Here is a 25771-nt window from a genome sequence, read left to right as displayed (position 1 = left end):
CAGCATTTTAGAATTACAGAATGGTTTGGTTTGGAAAAGACCTTAAAGTCCATCCCGTTCCACCCCTTGGAGGGCAGTGATACCTTCCACTATCCCAGGTTGCTCCAAGCCCCATCCAACCTGGCCTTGGACACTTCCAGGGATGGGGCAGCCACAGCTTCTCTGAGCAGAGGTTGGGATTTCTCCTTGTGGATTTTATTTTAACATGGTCTAAAGGAATCCCATCCAGGCTGCTTCCCATCATCGGGATCCCCCAGTACTTCACCATGCAGCCCCATCTTTTCCCACCTAACAGGCACAAGTTCCCAGTGGAAACTCTCTATCAGCCCAACCTGCAGTTGTTGGTGTTCTGTGCCCCTCCACTCAGAGGGATGGTTTTACAGGCTCACACTGAGGACAGAGCCATGCTGGGGACCCCTCTGAGTGTGGGATCTCAGCCAAGCAACCTCCTCCTCCTGTAGGAAGCAGCCCCTTGGCCCAGCAGGGATCAAAGCATACGGGGATGGGCAACGTCAGTGTGGAGCCTTGTGGTTTTCCTCTTCTGAGAAGGCTGGGAGTGAATGCAAATCCCAGTCGGCAAGAGGGGGATCCCGCCTTTCGTGAGAGGATGCTGGAAGTTACGTCTGTGCAGAGCACAACTCGTTCCTGTAATGAACCAGAGCAGAGTCCAACTCATCCAGGGCTTGAGTTCTTGGAAGCGCCCAGGTTTACAGTAAGGAGGCTCCCGTCTCATTCCGAGCCAATCCCTGCTGGATGGGCTATTTTTGTCACCCCTTGAGTGCTCTGGACATTAGAAGGGCTCAGCACTTTCATGTTTAATTAATGAATGGCAGCAGTACAGCTCACAGAGCAGCCCAGCACACCCCCTGGGTCACCCAGCACAGGACACGCGCTGCCAGCTCTGCTCCCTCCAGCAAAAGCCATTACACTCCCTCCTCCCCACAAGGGAAGGATGGATTTGGAAGCACCTGATGCTCCTCTTGGCTTGTTCTGCACCTGCCCTGTGCCCAAACAAAGACACGTTTAGCAGCTCTTGTTTCTCTGCAGCCACACTCCAAAGTGGGCTCAACCTTTCCCAGCCAGGAACAGAAGATTTTCTCATTCCCAGCGATCTGCCTGAAGTTTTTTTTCTGTGGGTTTTTGGCATGACTTGGATAACTCATCACCCTGATAAACTCTCCGTGAACTGAACCCTTTCCTCCCAGAAATGATCCCTGCTGACAGCCAGCAGCCCTGCCCGCAAGGCGCCCAGACCCTGGGGACACAGCGTGGCTCCGGATCTCCAGCAGAGCACACGTTTCCTCTCCCAAGTATTTTTAAATATCTTCCCAACGAAACAGCTGATAAGCAATTTGTCTTCTATTTATATCCTACGTAAGTAAAGATAATTTTAGGATTCTTTTTCCCCTTGCAGAAGTCGATGCTCCGCAAATACCGTAGCACGTCAGCAGGCACATGGCACCGTGCTCCTCCAGGGTGGGCTTGTGCCAGGAACTCCCTCAGAGGAGCAAAATCCTGCTTATTTTTAGGAGATAAAAAACTTTTGAACAAGTTCTTGTTCCTATGGAAGACTTGTACAGACTCAGAGGAATTTGAGATTTCAGCCTCTCGAGTCATTTCTATGAGCTGCACGTGTTAATCGACCTCAGGCAGGGTCCAGCTGACCCCAAGCCCTTTTGGAAACCCCATTTTTATGGTTTTATTTCAACCCTCAGATTTTGGCTCCAGCATCACATTTCCCAACCACACAGACACAGCTCAGCCATTCCAGTGCTCAGATGAACCCTCAATGATGCCATTCCACTTTTGCTGAGGGGAATGGGATCATCGTTGAATCACAGAGTCCTGGAATGGTTTGGGTTGGAAGTGACCTTAAAGATCATCCAGTCCCATCTCCCGCTGTGGGCAGGGACACCTTCCACTATCCCAGGCTGCTCCAAGCTCTGTCCAACCTGACCTTGAACACCTCCAGGGATGGGGCAACCACAGCTTATCTGAGGACCCTAACCATAGGGATTTATCACACGACTCTGCTGCTGAAAGAATTTAAGGTTTTCTTCTTTTATTTTGGAATAAAATCACTCTTTCTCTAAGAGGAAGGCTCTGCTGCACCCTGCCCATCCTGCTGGATGCTCGGGTTCTCCAGAAGGCACCTCCAATTTCTGCACTGCACCCACCATCTCCACCACAGCTCCAGAGCATGAACTGGGGTTTCTGGAAAACATCCTGAGGGACCCCAGGGCTGAGGGGAGAGAGGGCTGAGCAGCTGGAGGCATCACATCTTCACCCCTGCAATAAACCCAGCCAAGCTCTCCAAAGAGCCTCTCCACCCGATTTAATTCCTGCTGTGCTCTCACCTCCCACCACACACATTACTGCAGCCACTCAGGATTTGTGGCTTTGGAGAATGAGCTAAATGAATTTGATGTCCCAGAAAGAGGCACTTGAAAGCGAAACCGGTGGGGTTTAATGACAGCATTTTCCACATTTTTATGATAATGACTCTGGTGTTTATTGGAAGGTTAGCGACTCAGCCAGCAGGAAAACAAAGCAATCGGAGAGGCCAGCGCTGCGATGGGGCCTCTGCACTCTTGGGCATTAATGCCTGTTCTATACATGACATTTTTCGGCCATTTGGGCTCTCCAGCATATCCCTGTGGGAGTATGAGAGGATGGAGGTGACATCACTTGGGATGAAGAGGAACAGAGCCTGCCCTTCTGCACTCTACAAACTCATTCAACTCTGCTAATTGGGATCATCCTGTTCTTCAGGCCGGGAAACTGAGGCACAGAGTGTACAGCACACTGCCAAAGACCACACAAGGGAATGGAAGCTTGGCCCAAGTAACTTGGAGCCTCCTGCTCCAAGGGCCTGCACATGGACACTGCCCAGCTCTGCCTTCCTGTGCAGGTTGGCCTTGGAGAGACAGACACAAATCAGCCAAAGGCAGCTTCACCGCTGTGAAATCAGCTGGAGGCACAGAACTGAAGTTAGAGGCTGGAGAGGGGATGAGTTTTGCTGCCCATCCCAGGCAGTGCCAGGCACTTCCCAAACCGGAGCACGGCCGGCGCTGCTGTGAGGAGGTGACTTTCAGACAAGGTTGGAGTAAGCTGGGACTGCAGATCCCACTCCAAAACGTGACATGATGAACACCCTGCCCGGCTGCCCAGGTCGTTGCTCTGATTCCCCACTGCTCCATCTCTGCCCAGACACCGAATCCCTGCACTTCCCCTTTGTCTTCTTTCCCAGATTCACATCCCTGCTGCATCCTGCATGACTTCACCCTGGGAGTGAGCAAAGCCTTGATGGCAAGAAAAAGATATTCCCACACATGTGGCTCGGTAAATCCTGATGTTTTCCAACACCCATCCCACTGCTGAGCTCCTGGGGAATCAGAACAGTGTTTGTGTGGGGCTGGGATGAGGCACCCATTGAGGGGGACCCAAACAGCCTGGGTCCCTCAGGTGCTGTGGTGGCAGCACACCAGAAAGCCCCAGCAATAACCTTTGCCATTTTCTTGCATCTTTAGTGTGTCCTTGTGTAACAAACTCGGATCACAGAGCAATTCCTGCCCCCGGTGATTCAGAACGTGATTAAATGCTATTTGTCTGTTCCTCTGGAATAAAGGAGCTGTAGTTGCTAGAAACAAATTACGGCTTCAAGCTGTGAGGTAAAACACACCTTGACTCTGAGAAAGCTGCTGCAAGCTTTGGTGGCTCTGAAGAGAAAGAGGAAACAACAAGGGGTGTTTCCTAATGGTGCAGATCTTGCTAAAGTGCACTAAATTAATTATTTGACTCCTAAGAAACAACTCATTCCTCGGTATTTTTAGTCTTAAAACCTATTTTAAGAGGTTTTGTCTTCAGGGTCCAGTCACGTGGAAGTTAAACAGAAGGCAGTATAGTCTCCAAAGGATAAAATACTATCTCAAGTTACTTTGCTAATGGAACAAAGAGTACTGTAAATGTCACACAGGATAGAACAAGAGCAGGAGAAACCTTTACATGAAACAATGGATCCATTAGCACAAAGGTAAGGAAAAAACCCCACAGACTTGTGATACTTGTGCAGAGCTTCACCGAGTTGCTGCTCCAAGCCAAGGGAATTTGTTTCCTCGCTTGGATTCTGGGCTGAGCTCATGCCACAATCACCCACACTCTCAAGGCGTTGATCCTTTAGGATTTCAAAGCCCTTTACAGACAATAGTTGAGCCCCAGGTGAGTCAGTGGAGTTATTTTCTGCTTCAAACCGAGGCACAGAGAGGGAATCACTGAATCACTGATGGGAGACCAAAACCTAACAGAGGTCCAGACTCACCAAACCCACCAAGGGGTCCTCACCTCCAGCTTAATGAAGTTGTCCATCATCCTACAAGCTGCAAGAGTGACCCCTCACTCCTGGGGTGATTCATCAGCTGGAGAACCCAGCTCTGGTGGGGCCTCTTGGGTGAGAGGATGGACTGTGAGACACCAACGCCCACCCCGCCCTGGATTTTGCCTCTCCTGAGCTTGGCAGAAGATTAAAAGTCTCCAAACATATCAAGGGCTGCAGCAGCAGCATCACAGAGTGGTTTGTGTGTGACATAACACCACCAAGGAACCATGACGAGAAATTCCCCACCATGTGGGACAGTGCTGCCTCAGGAAAGCAGCAAAGAGTAAAACTCTGAGGAGCAGGGAAAAGAGCAGGGAGGAAAGATGCCACGGGCTGGTATCTGAAATGTGAGCAGATCCTCAGCCCCCTCCACTCCATGAGTCAGTCTGTCTCCTGGAAGTAATTCCCAACCCCACCAGGGAGTTAATACCCAGATGTGTGAAGTGCAGAGTAAGTCTGGCTCTGCTCTGCAGCGTTTGCTGCGAGGAGAAAGAGTTGGGAGATGAATCTTTCGTTTGACAGTCCTGAGATCTCTAAACCAAAGCCCACACAACTCCCAAGAGCTCTCCTGTTCTCCTGAAATTTAATTAGGTGAAGCTCTCCAGCACACACGTGTGAGATGGCTGGGGGGCTCGAAGGGGTGTAAATGAGAATAAATCTGCCTTCAAGCAAATCTGCACAGGTTAAGGTTGGAAAAGTCCTCCAAGATCCCTGTGTCCAACCATCAACCCACCCCCACCTCGTTCACCAATAACCCATGTCCCCAAGTGCCACATCCACACATTTTCTGAGCACTTCTAGGGATGGTGACTCTACCCCTGCCCTGGGCAGCCTGTGCCAGGGCTTGACAACCTTTCCCATGAAGACATTTTGCCTAATATCCAACCTGAACCTCCCCTGGTGCAACTTTGGACAAGGCCCTGAAGAGCCAGGACAAGGGGATGGCTTCCCACTGCCAGAGGGCAGGATTAGATGGGATCTTGGGCAGGAATTCTTCCCTGTGAGGGTGGGCAGACCCTGGCACAGGGTGCCCAGAGCAGCTGTGGTGGTCCCTGGACCCCTGGAAGTGTCCAAGACCAGGCTGGACAGGGCTTGGAGCACCTTGGGATAGTGGAAGGTGTTGGGGTTGGACTGGATGGGTTTTAATGCCCCTTCCACCCCAAACCTTTCCAGGATTCCATGCAATGACGTACCTGTAAGAAGCCACTCCTCAGGTGCTAGCTGGGACTTATTTTCCTTAAAACAAAACGCTGAGAAAAACATCCCTTTTAGCAGAAACTTTATCAAATGAAGACAAATGTCCCTGCTCTGCACTGAGAGCCTTGGCTGCAAATGAGCCGTGTCGGCACCAAGCTGGGAATGGGAAATTAATCCAAGGCTTAACCTTTAGGTCTACACTTGGACAGGATCGCAGTGCTGAACTATAAATATTGGATCTGTGGCTCTGGTGAGTGGAATGAGTTTGTTGTGCTCATCTCCGGACTGATCAATTATTCCAAAGTCTATTTATTGCTGATTAAATGACTAGAGAAAGGCCTTTTCCTGCAGTTATGGGATATTTAGTGAGTAAACGTGGAAATCAACTATCCCAAGTGTCAATATTAACCCTTTTTCATGGGAAGGAAACATTCCCTGCCTGCCAACACATAGAACTAAGCACCAACTAAGATATTTAGAACCCAGTTAATTCTATAAAGTTTTATTTCTTTATGTTTTGGGGTCACACTCAGTGCTGAGATCCAGCTTTCATTTGCAATCACCAGAGAAATAAACCGGCATCTTTAAATCATCAGCAAAGAATGATTCAATCCCTTCAAACAGGGTTATAAAAACCTCTCTGCACCACAAAATAAATTAATCTCGACACATGACTCACAGGCACCAGCAGGATGGTTCTCCAGAAGGGTGAGGAGCTGAAAACAGGCTTTGGTGAAGTTTGAACGTTTCAACATTGGCTTTTTAGCAATTCTTTGTGTTGCTTGATGATGATGATGGGAGTGCCAGGAGAGTGGGAATGTCTTGTGTGATGATGTCAAAATGGAACAGAGAGGGGAGTTTAGTTTGGGTTTTTTTTAGCATTTTACAGCTGTGGAAAGATGTGTCCAACTGCTGGAAAAGTCCTGGTAGCAGCAGAGCTGCCTTAGCAGGATGTGGAATCGTGGAATCACACAAGCACTGAGGTTGGACAGAGCTCCAACACCATGGAGTCCAATCATGCTCCCGCACTGCCAAGGCCACTAATGACTTGTGTCCCCAAGTGCCACATCCAGGGATGGGGCCTCCAACACTGCCCTGGGCTGGAGAGCCCTTTCCATGAGGGAATTTTCCCAATATCCAACCTGAAGGTTCCCTGAGGCCATGGGGCCATGGAAAGGCTGTTCCAAGCCACTCTCTGGGGTGCTGTGGAGAAAGAACAAGAGGCTGCAGTTAAGGACACCCAACTTTGCCAATGGCAAGATGCCAAAAGCTGGGATCGGGCTGGGATGGGTCATCCCATGGAGGATGCAGAGGTCAGGGGTGGATCTGGCCTCCAGCCTGTGCTGGAAGGAACACAGATGATCACTAAGGTTCCTTCCAGCCCAGGCCATTCTATGATATCCTTATGTGGGTTTTGTCCCAAATGAACTCCCTGGATCTGAAAATTGAGGATGGGATCTGACCTGGCATGAGCTGTCAGTGCTGGGAAAAGTTCACCTGCACCATGAAGGGACATGGAATCTTCACTGGTTTCTCCCCCAGACACTGATTAGCACAAATATCATCCCCAAAGCAGAAAATGCCCCAGATGAGAAGCTGTTGCCTGCCTGGAAAACAGCAGGACCAGGAACATCACACACTCCTGGGGGAAACCACACTGCCATGGACACACTTTGCAGGACCAGGGCTTTGGATCAGGTCCTTGGTGCTCCTGGGCTGGTGGGAAGTGATGTCACTAAGGAGAGCTGAACTCTGAAATGTCCCAGCTCCTGCTGAGTGTCCGTGTCCCACTGTTCTGGCAATGAGTAATGTCCCCTTCCATGCCATCAGGTGTGTTTATGATCCTGAGCCCTGGTGTCACTCCCTGGTCAAGTGACACTCAGGGCAGCACATCTCTGCCAGCAGCCTCCAGCTCATTTCATGCTAATTGCTCTCCAAAATTGGGTGATGCAGTTGGGGCACGAAAACATTTTCAACAGTGTCATTAATTCGGGGAACATTTCCTGGAGTAATTACAACCAGCATCCACAGTCATTCCTAATTATTCCACGCAGCCCCACCCAAACACACTTCAGGATTGATTAGCAAGATGTGTGTTATCCCACTCCACTCAAGAGGGATAAATGGGGCTCTCTAGGAGAAAGTAAATATTACCTGTTGTACTCAACGATCCAAATCGTTCAAATCCTTCGTTATCTGCTCCCAAACACTTAACGAACCTATTACTTAATTTATTTGATGGCACAGATGTCGTTAACCGAGGCTGGTGAACATCATGGGATGTTTTAATGGTCTGTTTGATGAGTTGTTTTGTCCTGAAATGATTGTTTATGGCTCAGAGAAAACGAAGAGCAACTTTTGACTCAAATGCCGAGGAACTCAGGGAAAAGAAAGAAGGCCGGAACCATAAAGGTGCTAATCCCATCTCCTAGGAAGATCCTAGGAATTCAGTAGGAATTTCATCGTGAACTGGAGTGACAGGACAAGGGGGAACGGCTTCCCACTGCCAGAGGGCAGGGTTACATGGGATTTGAGGAAGGAATTCCTGGTTGTGAGGGTGGTGAAGGGCTGGGATGGAATTCCCGGAGAAGCTGTGGCTGCCCCTGGATCTCTGGGAGGGTCCAAGGCCAGGTTGGACAGGGCTGAAAACACCCTGGGACAGTGGGGGGTGTCTCTGCCCATGGCAGGGGGTGGCGCTGGGGGGGCTTTAAGGTCCCTCCCAACCCAAACCATTCCAAGATTTTATGACTCAGTGATCCTACGTTGGTCACTGAGCAGGGATCTGCGAGGAAAAAGAGCTGGGAGACAGCAAATGATGAAAAACTTCCTGTGCGTTCCTCTGTGCTGTCGCCAAAGAAGCTTTCTCTCACCGTTTGTGGGGTGGGTTTTTTTGGTTTTTCGTGTTTGCTTGGTTGTTTTTTTGTAGTGGTGGGGTTTTTTGGGGGGGTGTTTTTTTGAGGTTTTTTTTTTTTTGGTGTGTTTTTTTGTTTGTTTGGTTGGTTTTTTGTGGGTTTGTTTTGTTTTGTTGGGGGTTTTGGGGGGGTTTTGTTGTTTTTGCTGTTTTGATTTGGTTTTTGGTTTGGGTTTTTTTTTGGTTTTTTTTTTTTTGGTTTGGTTTGGGGGGGTGTGTTTGTTTGTTTTGGGTTTTTTTTTTTTTGGGGGGGGGGGTTGTTTTGTTTTTGGGTTTTTTTTTTCCCTTTCCTTTTTCCCACTTCCAGAGGAACATGGCTGCTGTTAAAGCACTTTTCCGTGCTCCTGGAGCACCCTCTCCTGTCCAAGCAGCCGCAATTCCCACCTCTCCGGAGCAGAGAGGATTTAAATCCGGGAGGAGCTGAGGGCAGGATGGGGACACACCTTCCCCAACCCTTTTCCACCCAGGTGTGACCCCGGCTCACCTGGGCTGGCTCCGGGCAGGCGGGACCTGGGTGCCCTGGGTGACTCAGCGCCTGCAGCAAATAAAGGTTTATTTATATTACACTGAGCTCCTTTGCGTTCCTGCTCTCATAGATACAAAATCCCAGCGTCTGGAGCGCTTCAAGTACGTTTTTAACGCTTTTATTTCCCCAGTCCCCCCCAGCTTACCTGGGAAAACGCGCAGCTGGGTTATGAAATTAAAAATTAAATAATGAGGCGGAGCTGGCGATCTCATAAATCCATGGAGGGTCTGTCTGCACCCCAGGGGAGGTGTTTGTCCTGGGAAAATCCCACATAAATCAGCAGCAGGGGACGGGAATGGGCTGAGGTCCCTCATGTCCCCACATCCAGAGGTATGTGGATATGGGTCCCTCATGTCCCCACAGAGTGAGGTGCAGAGTCGGAGCTCCCCACGTCCCCACACCCAGGAATGACCTGGGGGACCCCAAATGTGTCCGGGACCCCCGAACAGCCCCGGGCTCCTCCTCCGCCTCAGAGCCACCCCCGAGAGGGAGCCAGAGCGGCGCCGCCGGGCCCGCTCCGCCCCGCGCATCTCTATGGTCACGGCGCCGCGTCTCTATGGCCGGCCCTGGAGGACCGCGCGGTGACATGGGCGGGGTGGTGCTGTCGCCGCGGGGGGAGAATGAATTCCGGCAGCACGCGGCGCTCTGGGCGGAGCTCTATGGCCCATGAGCGCTGTATGAGCGCGCGTCTCTATGGTGGGGCGGCGCTCTAGCCCGCGCTCAGTGGTGCGGGCGGGGCGGCGCGGGGCCGAGGCCGCCATGGCCGCCATGGCCGGCGCGGGGCCGGGCCCGGCGGAGGGGCCGTGCGTGCTGTGCTGCGGGGAGCTGGACGTGGTGGCCCTGGGCCGCTGCGAGCACCCCATCTGCTACCGCTGCTCCGTGAGGATGCGGGCGCTCTGCGGCGTCCGGTACTGCGCCGTGTGCCGGGAGGAGCTGCGGCAGGTGAGGCCGGGCCCGGGGCTGAGGGGGCCTGGGGCCGGGCGGGGCAGCGCCGGGGCACGGGGCGGACGGGGAAGGTGCTGGGTGGAACCGGCACGGCCCGGGGTATCCGTCCTCTGCCCCGCTCCCTGGGCGGGTGAGGAACAAAATGTGAAGAAAAATGGAGTTTAGAGTGAATGTTTGTGGTGTGAAGTCAGCAGGGCTCGCCCTGGCAGCAGGGAACGGAGCCTTTGCTCCCTGCTTCGGGTGGTATCAGCTCTTAGGAGGGGTCACGGAATCCTAAAATCCTGGAATGCTTTGGGATGGAAGGGACCTTAAAGCCCATCCAGTGCCACCCCTGCCATGGGCAGGGACACCTTCCACTGTCCCAGGTGCTCCAAGCCTGGCCCTGGACACTGCCAGGGGTCCAGGGGCAGCCACGGCTTCCCTGGCAATCTATGTCTGGATTTATACTGTAGCTTTTGCTGTAAGAACTGAAATTCTTTACTCTATTTACGTCTCAGCCTTTCTGGGCTGGGGCTGGTAACTCCAACTGTTAGGTAAATGTTGCTGCTCCCCCAGTAATTCCCGGGCTGGGAATGTGTGCTAGGGCAGGCAGTGGTAGGAGCTGCAGTGCTCAGAGCTCAGCAGCTGGGAGCAAAGAAATGCCCTGAGAGGGGTGTATGGTACAGATAATTCAGCAAGCGTTGTGTTATTAGCTCCTCGCTTTCCTGGCAGTCAAGGAGAGAAGAATCAGTGGTTTCCCTGCCACCCTCAGACAGAGTCACTTGTCACTTGGAGACTCCAGGTTCCCGTGTGATCCTCCAGGAGACGGGGAGGAGCCGAGGGCAGGGCTCCTGCCCAGGCACTGCCTGTGGAAGGGCTTGTGTCGGCTGAGGATATTTACTCTGGGAACAGCTGTGGGAGCAAAACAGACCAGAAAGGTTTCCTAGCCTCGTTCAAACTCCAAAGGCCAGGCTGTGCCAATCCCTGGCGGGTTGATAAGACGTCCTGTGGCCCTGCTGGAAGAAGGGGACAGTGCCCGGGGGGAGGTGACAGCTGAGGCTGGCACAGGGCTGTGGGCGTGGGGAGTTTGTGTCTGGAACCCCGCGGCTGATCCTGGTGCCGTTCCCGCAGGTCGTGTTCGGCCGCAAGCTCCCGTCCTTCTCCTCCATCGCCCTGCACCAGCTGCAGCATGAGAAGAAATACGACATTTATTTCATGGACTCCGAGGTTTACGCGCTGTACAGGTGAGCCCTGGCTCCTCCCTCCTGGAATGTGCCCCCCCCGAGCACGTGGTGGGGCACGGGACGTGGCAGGAAGTGCTGCCCTGGGAGGGCGGGGTGCTGCGGTTTCCCGGGATTTCAGGTGCTGGGGACAGTGAGTCACCTGCCGTGCAGGTGTGTTTTGGCAAGGTGACAGCCCAGAGCAGGGCACTGAGCGCTCCAGCAGCTCCCGTGCCGAGTGTTCAGCTCCGGGATTCGCCAACACAACACACAAGCTTTGCCCTCTAAAGAAAAGTAAATTTTGGCATCCTTAACAGCAGCAAATTTGCTGAAAACCTTCCCGTTCCTTGCGTGGCTGCTTGTCGTGGAAATTGATGAAGACTTAATTACTGTTATAGTTGTAATTATTGCTCTGCTGAATAAGGACTTACCAAAGCCAGGTGTGCCAAGTATTGCATGAAGAGTAACATTGTCTTCACACAAAGGTCTTAATTCCGAATGGGAGAGAAAAAATTGGAGCAAAAAAAAAGTGCAGAATAAAACATGGCATTAGCATAATGCTCTACAAATATTTTTCATATTAATTTATTTGGGAGGGTTGGAGACAATGGAAAGAGGAGTGGAAAAGATGAAGCCATGCAGGCAGTGGAGCCTTTTCCTTGGAGAATTGGGCATTATACTCACCCTGATTGGGGCTGAGAATGTAACTTTGGTACATTTACAGTTTTGCATGGCTTGATATTTATGGGAATGAGGAAGTGGGAATCTCCCAGTGAGAGCAGTGCTCAGCTCGTTGTGTGGTGGGTTTTTGGGGTGAGGTTCTTCCCTCCTCTCCTAATACAATTCTTTCTCTGTCTCCACTGTATTCCTCAGTTTCTGACAGTGGGAAGTGTAATGGACTTGGATGTGAATGTTGCAGGAATCAGCTGGATCCCCAGCAGGGGATGGGTTTGTTTCAGTTTGCTCAGTTTTGCAGGGACAGTGTGGTTCCTGCTCTGTGGCTGCTCAGCTCTTCCCCAGCAGCTGGAACCTTGGGGTAAACTGGTTCCATCCCATTCCTGCCATCCAGCAGAATTCTTGGAATAAGCAGGTCACAACCCTCACTGCAGGTTGCAGGGGCAGCCAGAAAGCTGGAGCCTTCTGCCAGGGATGGAACATTTGTGTTTTGCTGAAGGTGTCGGGGTGCTGAGAAGGGAACTGGATCATTTTTTGGGAATCTCTCATCCCTCAGGAAGCTGCTGCAGCACGAGTGCTCCTTGTGCCCCGATGCAAAGCCCTTCAACACCTTTGCAGATCTGGAGCAGCACATGAGGAAGCAGCACGAGCTCTTCTGCTGCAAACTCTGTGTTAAACACTTGAAGGTGAGCTGGGCTTGGATGTGTGGGGAGGAGGGGAGTTCCCTCCATGACCTCGTGGGAGGATGGGAAGGCAGAACAGCAAGGATTTATTTAAGTCCCCTCTTCCTGCAGTGAGTCCAGTTGCTTTATTTTAAGCCTTTCTCCTTTTATAAAACTGATTCATGAAGAGGGCCTGGAGGTTCTCCAGGTTTTAAATTAAACCCCACGGTGGTGGTGCCACAGTTGATTTGTGCCAAGTGAACTGGACTTTCCTGCCAAAAGGGATGGGATCCTGGAGTGGGCAGGTTGACCCTAAATGAACCCTAATAAGTTTGGGAACTGAGCTGAGTCTTTCCCCTGGTCTTGGAATCCCTGGAGCTGATTGAAGGGAAGTGGGAAAGGAGGGCAGGACCTGCTGGTGTCCTTTGAGCTCTGGTGAGATGCTTCATGCTCAGTGTATGTTGCCAGCTCTGAGGGAACTTCCTTGCCATTTTCTCTCACAAACAATATTTAAACTGTTGGTTTTTAATTTCAGAATATTGTAGAGATTTTTATTTCAAAGAAGAAAATCCCATGTTACTTGTACCCACTGAAAAGAACTTGTGGAAGCTTCAGTCCATCAGCCTTGGCAAACCCAAAGAAACCTTTTCCCACAGCAATTTCCCAGTCCTTGTCTAGGCCAGAAATAAAGGATATTCTGTTCTCAAGGCTGGGTTGATCTTTTTGGCATCTCCAGAACCCTTCCTACCAAACCAGCTCACATGGTAGTGGGGACAGAGGGTTGGCTTGTGATACACAATTTGTTCACTGGAGTGGATCCTCTGTGTGCAGCTGTTTGGGGTGGTTACTGTGACAGGAAAGTAAAACAGCTCACTTGGGATTTTTAAATTTGAGAATGCAAAATTCTGCTTGTTGATAAATAGATAGTTAGGATTTTTCCACCCCGGAGATTATAATGTAAACTCGTTACAGCGTAAAGAGATTCCAAAGGGAAAAATGTTAATTAAATCCATTTCCAGTGTTCAGTGAAATGCAAGTTAGATTTAATTTGAATCTGTCCCTTGAATTTTATTTCCTGCCCACCAAAAATTTTAAATGTTGGTGGTCAAACTGCATCTTTTTGATGGAGGAGTTGGACACAGCCTGACTTGTTCTGTTTAGTTCTGTATCCATAGGAAACGATGTAAATCTATAAATACAAATGCATTAACACAACACCTGCTCTCCAGATCTTCACCTATGAGAGGAAATGGTATTCCAGGAAGGACCTGGCCCGACACAGGATCCACGGGGACCCTGATGACACGTCCCACCGGGGCCACCCCCTCTGCAAGTTCTGCGATGAGCGGTACCTGGACAACGACGAGCTGCTCAAACACCTGCGCAGGGATCACTACTTCTGCCACTTCTGTGACTCCGAGGGGGCCCAGGAGTACTACAGGCAAGCAGATTGTTGAGATGCCTCCTTCCTCTGGCTTAAATCTTGAAGTAAAATTCCTTGGGTTTGTGTCTCTCTAGGACACGAAAGACTCGCCTGGCCGAGGCTACACCCAAGATGGACAATGGGTCATGAGTTTTTACACTTTTATAAGTTTTGGTCCATTTATAAATTGTGGTTAATTGTCCCATTACAGCTTCAGGTTATGAAGTCCCATCCTCCCAGATGTTTATACTTTTCAGGCCTGAAGCTGCAATGGTTAGAGTTCCTAACACTGCTTAGTTCTGGGGCTGGAAAAGAATAGTTTTGTCTGACTGAGCTGTGAGGAAAACTTGCTCACACTTTATATGAAGTTCAGAGCTACATACCAACGCAGTACAGAATCTGGAAAACATGAAAGCTAAAACTTAAGGCATCACCCTGGTAGGAGTGGGAAGGCTCAGCTGTGTGTTTTTCCCTTCCCAGTGACTACGAATACCTGCGGGAGCACTTCAGGGAGAAGCATTTCCTGTGCGAGGAGGGCCGCTGCAGCTCGGAGCAGTTCACGCACGCCTTCCGCACCGAGATCGACTACAAGGCGCACAAGAGCGCCTGCCACAGCAAGAGCCGCGCCGAGGCACGCCAGAACCGCCACATCGACCTGCAGTTCACCTACACCCCCCGGCACCCCCGCAGGACCGAGGGTCAGCAGGGCACCCCGGGAGGGTGGGGAGGCTCAGCTGGGGCTGCTCCAGCCCTGGAAGTGCCCGTGGTTGGACAGGGCTCGGAGCAGCCTGCTCTGGTGGAAGGTGTTCCTGGTCAGGAATGTGATGTCAGTTAAGGACTCTCCCACCCAAACCGTTCGATGGCTTTTGTTCTCTAAGAGTTTCCAAGAACTCCTGGTGGATATTTCATAGCCATGAAGAAATTCTGCCCAAAGAAGGTAGACAAGGAACAGCACCAAGAGCTTGTAGAGGCTGATAAGACCTCTTGAACCTGTGAGGCTGCAGAGTTGGAGATGGCCTCTCCAACCTGCAAGGTTGCAGAGGTTGAAGATAACCAGAACTTGCCCAGACAAAGCCTTTTGATGTAGTTTCAGAGCTGGCCTTGCTTTGAGTAAAGGGCTGGAGCAGGTGATGTCTACACATCCCTTCCTGCCTGAATTGTTGTAGGATTTTTTTCCCCTTTGTGTGAGTTTAATGAGGACAGGTAATTTTAGGAGAACTGCTGACTTGCTCATCAGGAAGAAATGAAGATAATTTATTTGTACCAGTATATTTTTTGCATTTTTCAGGCACAGTGTGATGGCTGCATTAGAGAAATAACTGAGAGTAATCATCCCTCTCCTCTGTTTCAGGTGTTGTAGGTGCAGAGGACTACGAGGAGGTTGACAGGTTCAACAGGCAGGGGAGGGCAGGCAGGTTGAGCAGCCGAGGGAACCAGCAGAACAGGAGAGGCAGCTGGAGGTATAAGAGGTGAGTAGCACAACCTTGTGTGGAGTTTTATTCCCACTCAGTGTTGGCTTTTACTTGCCAATTCACAATACTTTGCTGGATTAGGAGGAAGTGGTACAAAATTTGGAGGCCTCCATGGTGAATCCTTAGGTGAGAGCTTCCAGTCCAAGCCTGTGTCCTGGCTACTGCTTGGTCATCATGGAATTACTTTGTGTGAGGTTTCAGCTCAGGAAACAAACAATGCAACCCTCAACTTGTGGGTTAAATAAACTCAGAACCCTAAATTAATTCCAGCAACTGTTTTTATGCAAACTTCTCTAAGTAGGATTTTCTGAAGTAAGCGACAAGTCTGTGCAGGTTTAATGGAGTTTTTGGTCTGGGTAATCATAAAATTCTTGTTCTAAGGCCCATGCTTTTCATTGAACTAACAGATCTCTGTGTGGCCAGACTGAGTGCTTTGGAAAAGGAAGAGGGTTAAGTATTGAAATGAAACTTTGCATTTCTATGTCTCTTCATCCACACCAGACCCGAGTGCTTTTTTACATCCTGCACATCTTATTTTCTTCTTTTTCTTGCTGGACGGGCAGCTGGTTCATTACTGGTGATTCCACTGGGGAAAAAAAAGTCCATCCCAAAACACTCCTCTGTTGGTGTCGCATGTGGATCGTGCATGTGTTGAGAGTTCATGCCCAGCCATGTCTCAAAGGGTTCCTGTGGCCTCCGAGAATGGTTCCATACCTTTGGAAATGAACAGGAGAGACAGGTGCCCCCTGCATCCACAGTACCATCTCTCCCAGTTCACCCCAGTTTCTTCTGGCCTGGATTGTTATTCCCACACGTGGAACTTGGAAATCCAGGGGGGAAATGTTGCCTGACTGGGATGGGTTGGAGTGGTGGGGCTGGTTTGGGCTTCTCAGCAGGTGGCAGCACGAGATCAGGGATCTCCCCGGAGCTGGCACCACAGAGGTGAGACTGCAGCCAGGCAGCTGCTCCGTGATCTTTGCTGTTTGACTGAGGGAATCTGACCTGTCCTGCAGGGAAGAAGAAGACAGGGATGTTGCAGCAGCAGTCAGGGCATCTGTGGCAGCCAAACGGCAGGAAGAGAAGAAGAGGGTGGAGGACAAAGAGGAAGGCAGCAGCAGCAGGGGGAGAAAGGAGGATTTGAGGGATCCTGATGTGCTCGGCTCCAAACGTGTGCCAAAGTCTTCAAATGATGTCACAGGTGAGTGTTGGACAGGTTCTGCTGGGTATCTCAGTGTCTGGAAGGTTCCCTCAGAAGGTTCTGCCTTACCCATGTTTTATTTATTTAAAGTATCATGAATTTCCTGGATGCCATGACGTAATGGGCACCGCGGTTAATTGAAGGAAATAGTGATGCATGGATTTAAATTGTTCTTCTGGAATGTCAGTTATTGACATCATCAACTGCTGAAAATAGGCCTTGGTAGTGGTGCTGTCATGGCCATTGGTAGCCCCTGCTCTGGAATGAATGGGTTTGGGTTGAAAACAATTCCTTTGCTCTTTCTGTCCCTGTTGCAAAAGAAGCAGCTGCTAACGGAGCGCTCAGCCACGATGACTTCCCAGCAATCGGCTCTGCAGCAGGACCTCTCCAAGGGTGAGTCTGTGCAGGCCTGCAGCAGGGACAAAGCACATTTAGAAGCTGATTGATGTGTTCTGCATTTCTGGGGAAAATAATTTTCCAGATCATTTGATCTCTCCAAGGTTTCCCCTGCCCCGTCCCCTCCTGCCTGGAGCTGTTTCTGTGCTGCTCACCAACATGAGCAGCATCAGGCATTGCTTCAGCTCCTGGCTTGATCTTAGAATCATGGAATAGAATCACAGAATATCCTCAGCTGGAAGGGCCCCACGAGGATCACCCAGTCCAACTCCTGTTGTGCCACCCTAAGTGACTGAGGAGGAGTGGGGAGTTGTGGGTTTGTGCTGTCCCTTGGGGTTCTGCTGCCTCAGTAACTCCAACCCTCTGCCTTCCCCACAGCTGTGCCCAACCAGCACTGGTTAAGCTTAAAGAAGAAGATTTCCCAAGCTTGTCCTCTTCTGCAGCTCCCACCATCTCATCAGGGATGTCTCTGACGTACACGGCGACTGCCAGGAAAGCCGCCTTCCAGGAGGAGGATTTCCCAGCCCTGGTGTCCAAAGTGAAGCCCGCCAATAAGACAGTAACTCACATCACATCTGCCTGGAACAACGGTTCCAGTAAAAACGTGGTCAAAGCCATGAGCGGCCCCTGTATCAACCAGCCAGCCAAAAAACCATCCTTGAACACCTCCAAAGGAAGTAAGAAGAGCAATAAACTCTGTGAGTCGGACGAGGAGGACGGCGGCGGTGGCCTGACCACCCAGGAGATCCGTAACGCCCCCACCATGTTCGATGTCTCCTCCTTGCTGGCAGCTTCTACCTCACAAACTTTCACGAAAGTGGGCAAGAAAAAGAAGATGGGGGGTGAGAAGCAGAGCCCGTCATCCCCTCGCCCACCCCAGGAGACACCCTTGCCCAGGCCAGCCCCAGAGAAACCCCCGGAGGCAGAGCAGCCCTGCAGGGTGTTCCCTGCTGCTCACGGCCCCGACAGAGCTGTCGTCAACGGGCACTCGGAGAAACCATCAGCTGCCTGTGCTACACCCAAAGAGCCCCCCGGCCTTAAAAAGCCCCCAGTGACTAACAAATGTCCTTTACCTCAGGAAGACTTCCCAGCTCTTGGGAGCTCAGGATCAGCCAGGATGCCCCCGCCACCAGGTAAGCAGGGGATGAATCACAGTGTCGTGGAATGGTTTGGGAGGGAGGGATCTTAAAGATCATCTCATTCCACTGCCTGCTGCCAGCAGGAACACTTTGCATTAGACCAGGTTGCTCCAGCCTGGCCTTGGACACTTCCAGGGATGGGGAAGCACTGCTGAGCATGGCCAGCTTTGCTTGGGGAGAGTCCAGAGAGCACATGGATGTGTTGTGTAAACTCCTGGCTCTCCTGTGAGGTTCTGCCACCAGGTGCCAGGTCGGGCTCTGGAGGTAGAGGCAGCCTGGCTGTCACAGGGGGGCTGGATTGTTCTCTAGGTTTCACCTCTGCCCCACAGCTGGAGGTGTTTGCGCGCTGGGGGTGGCTCATGGATGAAGAGCTGGTTTTTCCCTGTTCCCAGGGCTGACACGTCCATGTGTTGTGCTCCAAGATCTGCCTTGGAAGGCACTGCAGGCAACGGGAATGTGTCCTGTCCCTGCTGGCACTTGTCACTTCACTTCCTTGGCCACTTCCTCCTGTGCTGGCAGAGGATTCCTGCTGTGCTTTTAGCCACGACTTTGTCAAAGCAGAGAGGCAGCAGCAAACGTGACTGGGAGTGGTTTCCATGGTAGTGGGATGGCGTCTGCTTGTGCAGCTCCTGCTGGGAGAGGCCAGGCTGGGCCCCCTGCCTCCTCCCCTGGTTTGTGTTCACTTTAATAATGCAAAAGTCTTTCTCATTGTGACTTGGAGTGGGCTTTCAAAATTATTTTCCGTTGAGAAAGTAAATGAATAATTAAAGCACTTTCTCTGTAGAGGAACTTCAGCCACTCTCAAGTGCTTCTTGAAGATTTTTTTTTTTAGGTTTTCTCCAATACAGTGATGTCTGCACTGCAAACTCTTCTTGGTGCTTCTGCAGAGTGTGTCAGGCACTGGTTTGGGGTTTAGCCAGGAGTCTGTGGGTGCTCTAATTCTTGCCCCTTCTGTGCTGCCCTCAGGCTTTAACTCCGTGGTGCTGTTGAAGAACCCTCCTCCGCCTCCGGGCCTGTCGGTGCCTGTCAGCAAACCCCCGCCGGGCTTCGCTGTCATCCCATCCTCCACCATCTCTGAACCCGTCACTACAGCTCTGAAAGAGTGAGTCAGGGCCTGCCAGGGGCTGGGGGACACCTCACTCATGTCACAGGGGGTGACTCTAAGCAGGGCATCCAGGGCGAGATTCCCCTTGGGAAGTTCCAGGGTGTTTTGGGTTAGATTCAGGAGAATTTCATAAACCAGCCCTGTGTAGTTACAAGTCTGAGGAACTGCAAGCCCCTGCAATGTTTTGGCTGCTCAGACCTTGGTCTGTTCTAGATTTATTTGGAAATCTGCAGCTCCCAACGTATTCCTGTACTTCCCATGGATTTTGTGGGAGTCCAGCAGCAAGGTGCTGAGGCTTGTTCTTCTTGGTGACCTTCACTGCTCTGATCTTTCCAGTAGCTTCTCTTTGATTCCTTCTGGGACAGAAAAAGGAGTTTTTGGGAAAAGGGGAGGGAAAACTTTGTGTCAGTTTAATACAGAATCTGCATTATCTGTTGGTTTATTCAGGGTGAGGTCTTTGCTCAGGTCTTTTGAGTACACCCAGCTCACCAGGACCATGTTAAACTTGGATTTTAAACATTCTGTTTGTGTAAAGCTGGAATGTGATAAGGAAACCCCATATTTTACTATCCTGACAAGACAGTTGTGTGCTGCTTTCCTGAAGCTGGGTGGAGGAAGGACGTGCAGCTGTGAAGCAGAACAGCCTTGTGATTTATGTCCCAGGGCGTCTTTGTGTGACACAAACCAGTGTCAGGGTCACTTCTGGTCTTTTCCACCGCAGGCCAAAATCGTGTCACGGATCATACTTGATACCTGAGAACTTCCAGCAGAGGAACATCCAGCTCATACAATCCATTAAAGAATTTCTTCAGAGCGACGAGTCCAAGTTCAATAAATTTAAAACTCATTCTGGGCAGTTCAGGCAGGTGAGTGGATTCCCAAAGCCTCCCTTTCTGGAAGGCCTGAATTCCAGTGGGATCTTTAATAGCTAAATATTTATTTTCCTCTGATTATTGCCCTTCCCTGATCCCCTGCAGGGGCTGATCTCTGCAGCTCAGTATTACAAAAGCTGCCGAGAACTGCTGGGGGAAAACTTCAAGAAGATTTTCAAGGAGTTGTTGGTGTTGCTGCCGGACACGGCCAAGCAGCAGGAACTGCTCTCTGCTCACAACGACTTCAGGATCAAGGAGAAACAAAGCTCCAACAAACCCAAAAAGAACAAAAAGAATGTTTGGCAGACTGAGTCCCCCGCCGACCTCGACTGCTACATCTGCCCCACGTGCCGGCAGGTGCTGACCCAGCAGGACGTGGTCACCCACAAAGCCTTGCATCTGGAGGATGAGGAGTTCCCCTCGCTGCAGGCGATCAGCAGGATCATCAGTTAGCTGTCCCCAGGGCCACCACCCGGGCTCTGGCTGTGGATGTGTGCACTTTGGAATGAGGTTTGGCAGTAGCTGGGGGCTGGTTGGTGCCCTTGAGGCAGCAAGGAGCAGGTGATTTGGGAAGCCCTCCTGGGCAAAGGGATCACGGGGAGTGTGCCAGAGCTCGTCCCCACCCGCTGTCTGAGCTCCCAAATCTGGGCTGGGGTTAGGCTGAGCTGCAGGGGGAGCAGGCAGGGCTCCTTCCTCCTGGAACATGCAATAGTTGGGAATCCTTTCTGATCTGCAGAATGACAGGGGACACAATAGGGGAGTAAGCTTCTGGTTTGGGGGTTTCTTTCTGGTTTTGGGGTGGGGGAAGTTTGTGGATCACTGAAACGAATGGAAGTGGCTTCCCTTTTAACATTCTGATTTTTTTTTTTGTGCTATTTCAGTGAAGATCACACTAGTCAGGGGTAAAAGGTGCAAGAGAGTGCTGCTCACTGGGCTGTGTGACCAGGAGAGCTGCAAACACTGGGCTGCAGAGTTTTCCTTTCTGCAAACAGTCAATTCTGCTGCTTGAAGAATTGGGCTGATCTGTGCAAGATTTGAAGTTGCCTCTGACTTTTTTTTCTGTAAAGTTCTTTCAAGAAACTGATTTTGTAGCCCTGCATGTACAGTAACAGCATTAAGGCTTTACTCTCCGTAAAGCACACGGGAAATTTTATTTAATGACTGCCATGTTTCGAATTTCTTGGATGTATTCCTGGTGGGAGCTCCCAACAGCATCCCGGGACATTAAATGCTGCTGATTACTGACCATGTTTTCTGCAGTGCCTTTAAGTGCATTTATCTGTTTACAGTGGTCTGACACCTGCACCTCCCTGGGTAACACCGGGCTGACGTAGCTTTGCTCGTGTTCCTTGGCACCCCCAAAATCCCACCTCAGAGGAAGAGGGGGATCTCTTCCTCCCCTTGACTCCTCCAGCAGCAGCTCTGAGGTGAAGGGAGTGCCAGGAGTCCCCCATGGCTGTAGTTCAGTGTCTGTTTCTCTCCCATCTCCAGGTTTAGTTATTTCTTAACGTGTAGGAATGAAGCTGACATTAATTTATGTAATTTGTAGTGACGAAACACAGCTTTTCTAGCAGCATCATTTCCGTGACATCGAGCTCAGAGTATTACCCAAGAGCTACTCCTGCCTACAGCCACTCTTCCTTGCCTTACATGTGTTATTTTTGCTTGCTCTCAGGCTGCTAAGTGCTTTGGGTTTCTTTTCTTGAATATTTAAGACTGTTCTGACCACCTGCCCGTGTTGGATTTGGCCCAGAAGGGGCTGGGGAGGGTGATTTGGCTGCATGGTTGTTCATCCACTGCATGAGTCCCTGGCAGTCCCTGTTCCTGCCTCATCCTGGAGCTGATCCTGGCCCCAGGCAGGGACCCCTGAGGGGGGCTGGGTGCTGCCACCCCTTCCAGTCAGCAACTCTCCCCATCATTTTGGTTTGTAAAGTTTGGGGAGTGAAATGTCTTCCCTGTAGGAGCATCTTCTGTCTTCCCTTGGGTTTCAGTTACTTTTCCACCAGCAGCTCTGAGTTCCCTGAGAGGTGCTGCTGGGAGTTCCCTCGAGCTGCTGCATCTCTGGGCCCTGATGTTGCAGTTTCCTTGTTCCTTGTGCTCACCTGATTCAATAAAGTTATTACCAAATCTTTTTTTTTTTCTATTCATTTTTAGCTCTTTATTGAAAATAAGTTGCAGTTGCTTACACAGACACCGAAAATACAGAATCACGGATTGTTCTCTCAAAAGATATTTTTTTATATATATAATATATACAAAATTGTAAACATTTTTAACTTATTTCCATACACAGTCCACTTTATACTACACTGCACAGAGGTTGGTGACAACTGCAACTCCTGGAAGCGTCTGCTTGGACAGAGGTATCTGCAAAGAAACTGAACTTCCCAACCCTCAGGTGGGAGCTGTTGGAGATTCAAACTCTTTAAGGAGCTGAGGTTATTGAATGTGTATTGCAACAAAATCCAGGCAGCTGAACTGGGGGGTTCAAGTTGAGGCAGTGAGGGGCTGGGTCGGAGCCTCACTGAGCAGGGAGAGGGGCTTGTGACACACAGAGGGCAAAATGCAACTGAGAATGGGACTGGGGGACCAGAGCCACCTGCTTGGGGACAGCACGGGCTGGGAGGGGTCTATGAAATACTAAAGCAGTTTTTACTGGGAGAAATGCCCACTGCATGGAATTATGATGGGATTTCCTAAGGAATGGACCACGGGGAGAGAGAGCAGCAGGCCTTTGGGGGCTGGCACTGGGAGGGAAGGTACAAAACGGCCCTGGCAGGGACAGAGGGGCAGGAGAAGAGAAGTGCTGTGGGTGTCGCTTGTTGTGGCATGAGCTGATGGGAATCTCATCTCGGTGTCCAGGCACAAGAGCAGTGAGATCCCAAAAGATGTCCTGTAAAGGGAGGGGTTTGCTCTCAGGGTTTGCACCAGCCCCTGACACAGAGCAGGCAATGCAGGGGGGAGAATATTTTCTACTCAACATCGCTTAAGCAAAGCTTCCACCTTTGCTAAGAACAGCTTAAAACGTTGGCAAAAATTCCAAATCTTTTAATGTACTTGACTTGCACAATGCATGACGTGGTTACCTCAGTGCTGAGAAACAGCAGTGTGGTGACAGAGCCTCCTGGAGCAAGAGGATGGGGCAGAATGCAGCTCCAGGACAGGCAGAGTGCTGGAATTCTACTCTTTACACCCAAAGTTAGTGCTAACACTGTGCACAAGCTTTTGGGCTGGGCTGAGCACAGCGAGGTCCTGCCCTCTGTGAGCTCGAGGTGCTGCTGACATCTGGGAAGAACAGAGGGTTATAAACAGCTTGTGAGGATGGCAGAGCCCTGACACGCTCAGGACAATCCTGGTGTGGTTTTGGGACAATTTTGGCACAGCCCTGGCATCCTCTTGGGATGTGGCCTGGGTGGTTACAAGGGGCTGAGTGCTGCTGTACCACAGCTGGGAGAAAAAGAGGGGAAAAGATGAAAATGGATGTTACAAACACCTGAATCCCCAACACCCCCCAGCCACAGCTCTGCTCCTGCAAGCACGGCCCCCTTTGGGGTGTGTTTGGTGACAGCCCCAGCTGCACACCCTGCTCTGCCTAAGGGACACACCAAGGTGACATGCAGCAGCTCTGGGGACACTGGGGGGGCTCCCAAGGGGTTCAGGACAGGATTCCAGGCACAGCTCTCACCATCCCTCTGAGCAGGGTTGAACTCAGCAGGGCCAGGGCTCTGTGAGGCCGGGGAGCTGCACCAACAAACCCCAAAACGGGGTGGTTTGAGTCAGGCTGAGGTGGGTGAAGGCTCTTGCCACGGCCAGGCACTTTGGGGCTGTCCCCTCCTGCCTGGTGACACGGCCTTGGTGCAACCACATGAGACACAAACCCAGTGCTAGTCCCTGGAAAAATGCTCCAGCTGCGGGCTTCTGCCTGTGCCAGTGCCCCCCCAGCAGGGCTGCCACCCCTGCCACTGCCTGGTGGTGCTTGGGGTGCAGAGGATCAGGGCTCACCTCCCTCCAGCTGCCTGTTGAGTGATGATGAGGCTGGACACGTTATTCCCAGCTCTGGATTAATCAAGGAGCATCTCCTTGTGCTGCCAGGACGCCCCTCAGGCACCCAACCCTTCCTCCTCCTCCTCCTCCCTGCCCAGCAGAGCAGCTGGAAAAGAAAAATCCAACACTGACTTTGGGAAGCACCAGGAGTTGTGCTGGTGTGGTCCCCGCCTCCCTGCTGCTGCTCCAGAGCTCAGGGCGTGGTGGGATGTGCGTGTGGGGGTAAAGAAAGGCAATGCAGGCCTGGGGGGGACATTCAGAGCGTGTAATATTCAGCACGGGGTGGGGGCGGGCACACGGGGCAGGACACGTCCTGCAGGCAGACACAGCTTTAGCTCTTTACAGTTACACGGAAACTCTGGAACAGTTATATTATAGTTAGAAAAAATACACTGTACCCAACGAACATTATCTCACGTACAATCAATTTAAACATTTAAATTGATTATAATTTTTGCTAAAATATTAACACGAGTACTGTTTGTGCTGCTAAAGTTTCAGTGTTCCCTCTAAGGAAAATATTGCTACAGTTCTACCGTACCCTGTATTAAAATCCTCGGGGTTTTTTTGTTTTTCTTTCCCAGCAAAACTGACTCCACAAAACCACAAAAGATCCCGGAATTCACTGAGGCTGATGCTGCCCTGGGTTGGGGTGTCCGTGGTCAGGCACCTGTGAGGAGCTGGGCACAGCCAGGACCTGGAGCCACCGGCAGTGACCTCTCGGGATGATTGGCTGCTTAATTAGTGCATTATCATTAATTAGGGCACTGATCTCAGCAGCAGGTATGAGCTGTGGCTATGGCGACCAGGACCTGTGACAGGGAGGGGACAGGTGGTGGCTATTGCTCCTCACGAGGTCGGAAGGCAGTGGTGGCTTTGCCAGCACAGACGGGCAAGGCAGGACCCCGGGACTGCCCCGGAGTCTCCAGGGATGGAGCTGCCACCAACAGGGCTGGGAATTCCAGTTCCAGCTCCTCTGCTCAGCCCTTAGTGACACAGCCTGGACCAGCTGGAAAAGCTGGCAGGTGGCTGACAAGGACCTACTGGATTTCACATGTTCTTTCCTTTGTTCTTTGCAGCTGAACCCCCAACCTGAGCCTCTTTCTGGGTGTTTTTCCCTGGCTCTCTTCCCACACCATTCCCAAACACGGGGCTGTGAGCCCACACAGGATGGACTCCAGTGGCCTGTGAAGCCTTTCCAGTTCCCTGCCTGGATCCCTCATTTCTGAAGGCTGCAGGGTGACACACGTGTCCCCTCCCAGGGTTCTGCTGCAGCTGACAGATGGTGGCTGCTCCCAGAACAAAAATACGAGTCCAATATTGCTCCTAATGGCCTTGGATGTCGAGGCTGAGCCCTTCACCTTGGTCCTCACCTCCACAGAGTGAGGATGCATCAGCGCTGCCAATCAAAAATTCCTTAGGAATTTACAAACTTCCCAATTCCCCATGAAGAAACACAACCCCAAAGTGCCACATTCCCACTGACCACAGGCTATTCCCAGCCAGCAACCAGCTCCTGCTGGCTTCCACCTTCAAACAGTAACTTTTCAAATCTTCAACCAGAACCTGTTGAAGTGTAGAAGCAGTCTGGATCCTGACCCCAACCCCGGCCTGCTGTGCCCCCCCCCCCCC

The 25771-nt window shown here is 51.2% G+C and overlaps 1 protein-coding gene and 1 long non-coding RNA gene across 5 annotated transcripts; one reads left to right on the top strand and one right to left on the bottom strand.

Moving 5' to 3' along the window:
- Positions 1–6058: 6058 nt before the first annotated feature.
- On the bottom strand, positions 6059–9476 carry LOC136297726 (uncharacterized). The gene is made up of 3 exons (XR_010723213.1): positions 9155–9476; positions 8968–9018; positions 6059–6775 (listed from the first exon to the last, which is right to left on the bottom strand). It is a non-coding gene; the product is annotated as an uncharacterized lncRNA (long non-coding RNA).
- ZNF598 (zinc finger protein 598, E3 ubiquitin ligase) lies at positions 9307–22333 on the top strand. Of its 4 annotated transcripts, none has more exons than XM_066197835.1 (13): positions 9307–9339; positions 11065–11177; positions 12385–12514; positions 13720–13931; positions 14394–14611; positions 15265–15382; positions 15793–15834; positions 16399–16583; positions 16904–16976; positions 17358–18112; positions 19085–19220; positions 19945–20089; positions 20201–22333. In XM_066197835.1, the coding sequence occupies exons 1-13, from the start codon at positions 9322–9324 to the stop codon at positions 20546–20548; spliced, it is 2493 nt and encodes an 830-aa protein (XP_066053932.1). In that variant the 5' UTR covers positions 9307–9321; the 3' UTR covers positions 20549–22333. The 4 variants fall into 4 exon arrangements, with proteins under 4 accessions (XP_066053932.1, XP_066053931.1, XP_066053930.1 ...); XM_066197833.1 differs by lacking the exon at positions 9307–9339 and adding an exon at positions 9737–9951 and having other exon boundaries at positions 16907–16976; XM_066197832.1 differs by lacking the exon at positions 9307–9339 and adding an exon at positions 9737–9951.
- Positions 22334–25771: the final 3438 nt, after the last annotated feature.

Source organism: Chamaea fasciata, unplaced genomic scaffold (assembly GCF_029207755.1).
Source record: "Chamaea fasciata isolate MVZ Bird 193981 ecotype frontalis unplaced genomic scaffold, bChaFas1.0.hap1 SCAF_16, whole genome shotgun sequence".
NCBI lineage: Eukaryota > Metazoa > Chordata > Aves > Passeriformes > Sylviidae > Chamaea > Chamaea fasciata.
This window is presented reverse-complemented; position numbering and strand designations above follow the sequence as displayed.

Coding starts and splice junctions, on each gene's coding strand:
- ZNF598 (XM_066197834.1), top strand. CDS start 9,703: ATGGTGGGGCGGCGCTCTAGCCCGCGCTCAGTGGTGCGGGCGGGGCGG. Junction 19,221..19,944: donor GTCACTACAGCTCTGAAAGA/GTGAGTCAGGGC, acceptor TTTCCACCGCAG/GCCAAAATCGTGTCACGGAT. Junction 20,090..20,200: donor ATTCTGGGCAGTTCAGGCAG/GTGAGTGGATTC, acceptor GATCCCCTGCAG/GGGCTGATCTCTGCAGCTCA.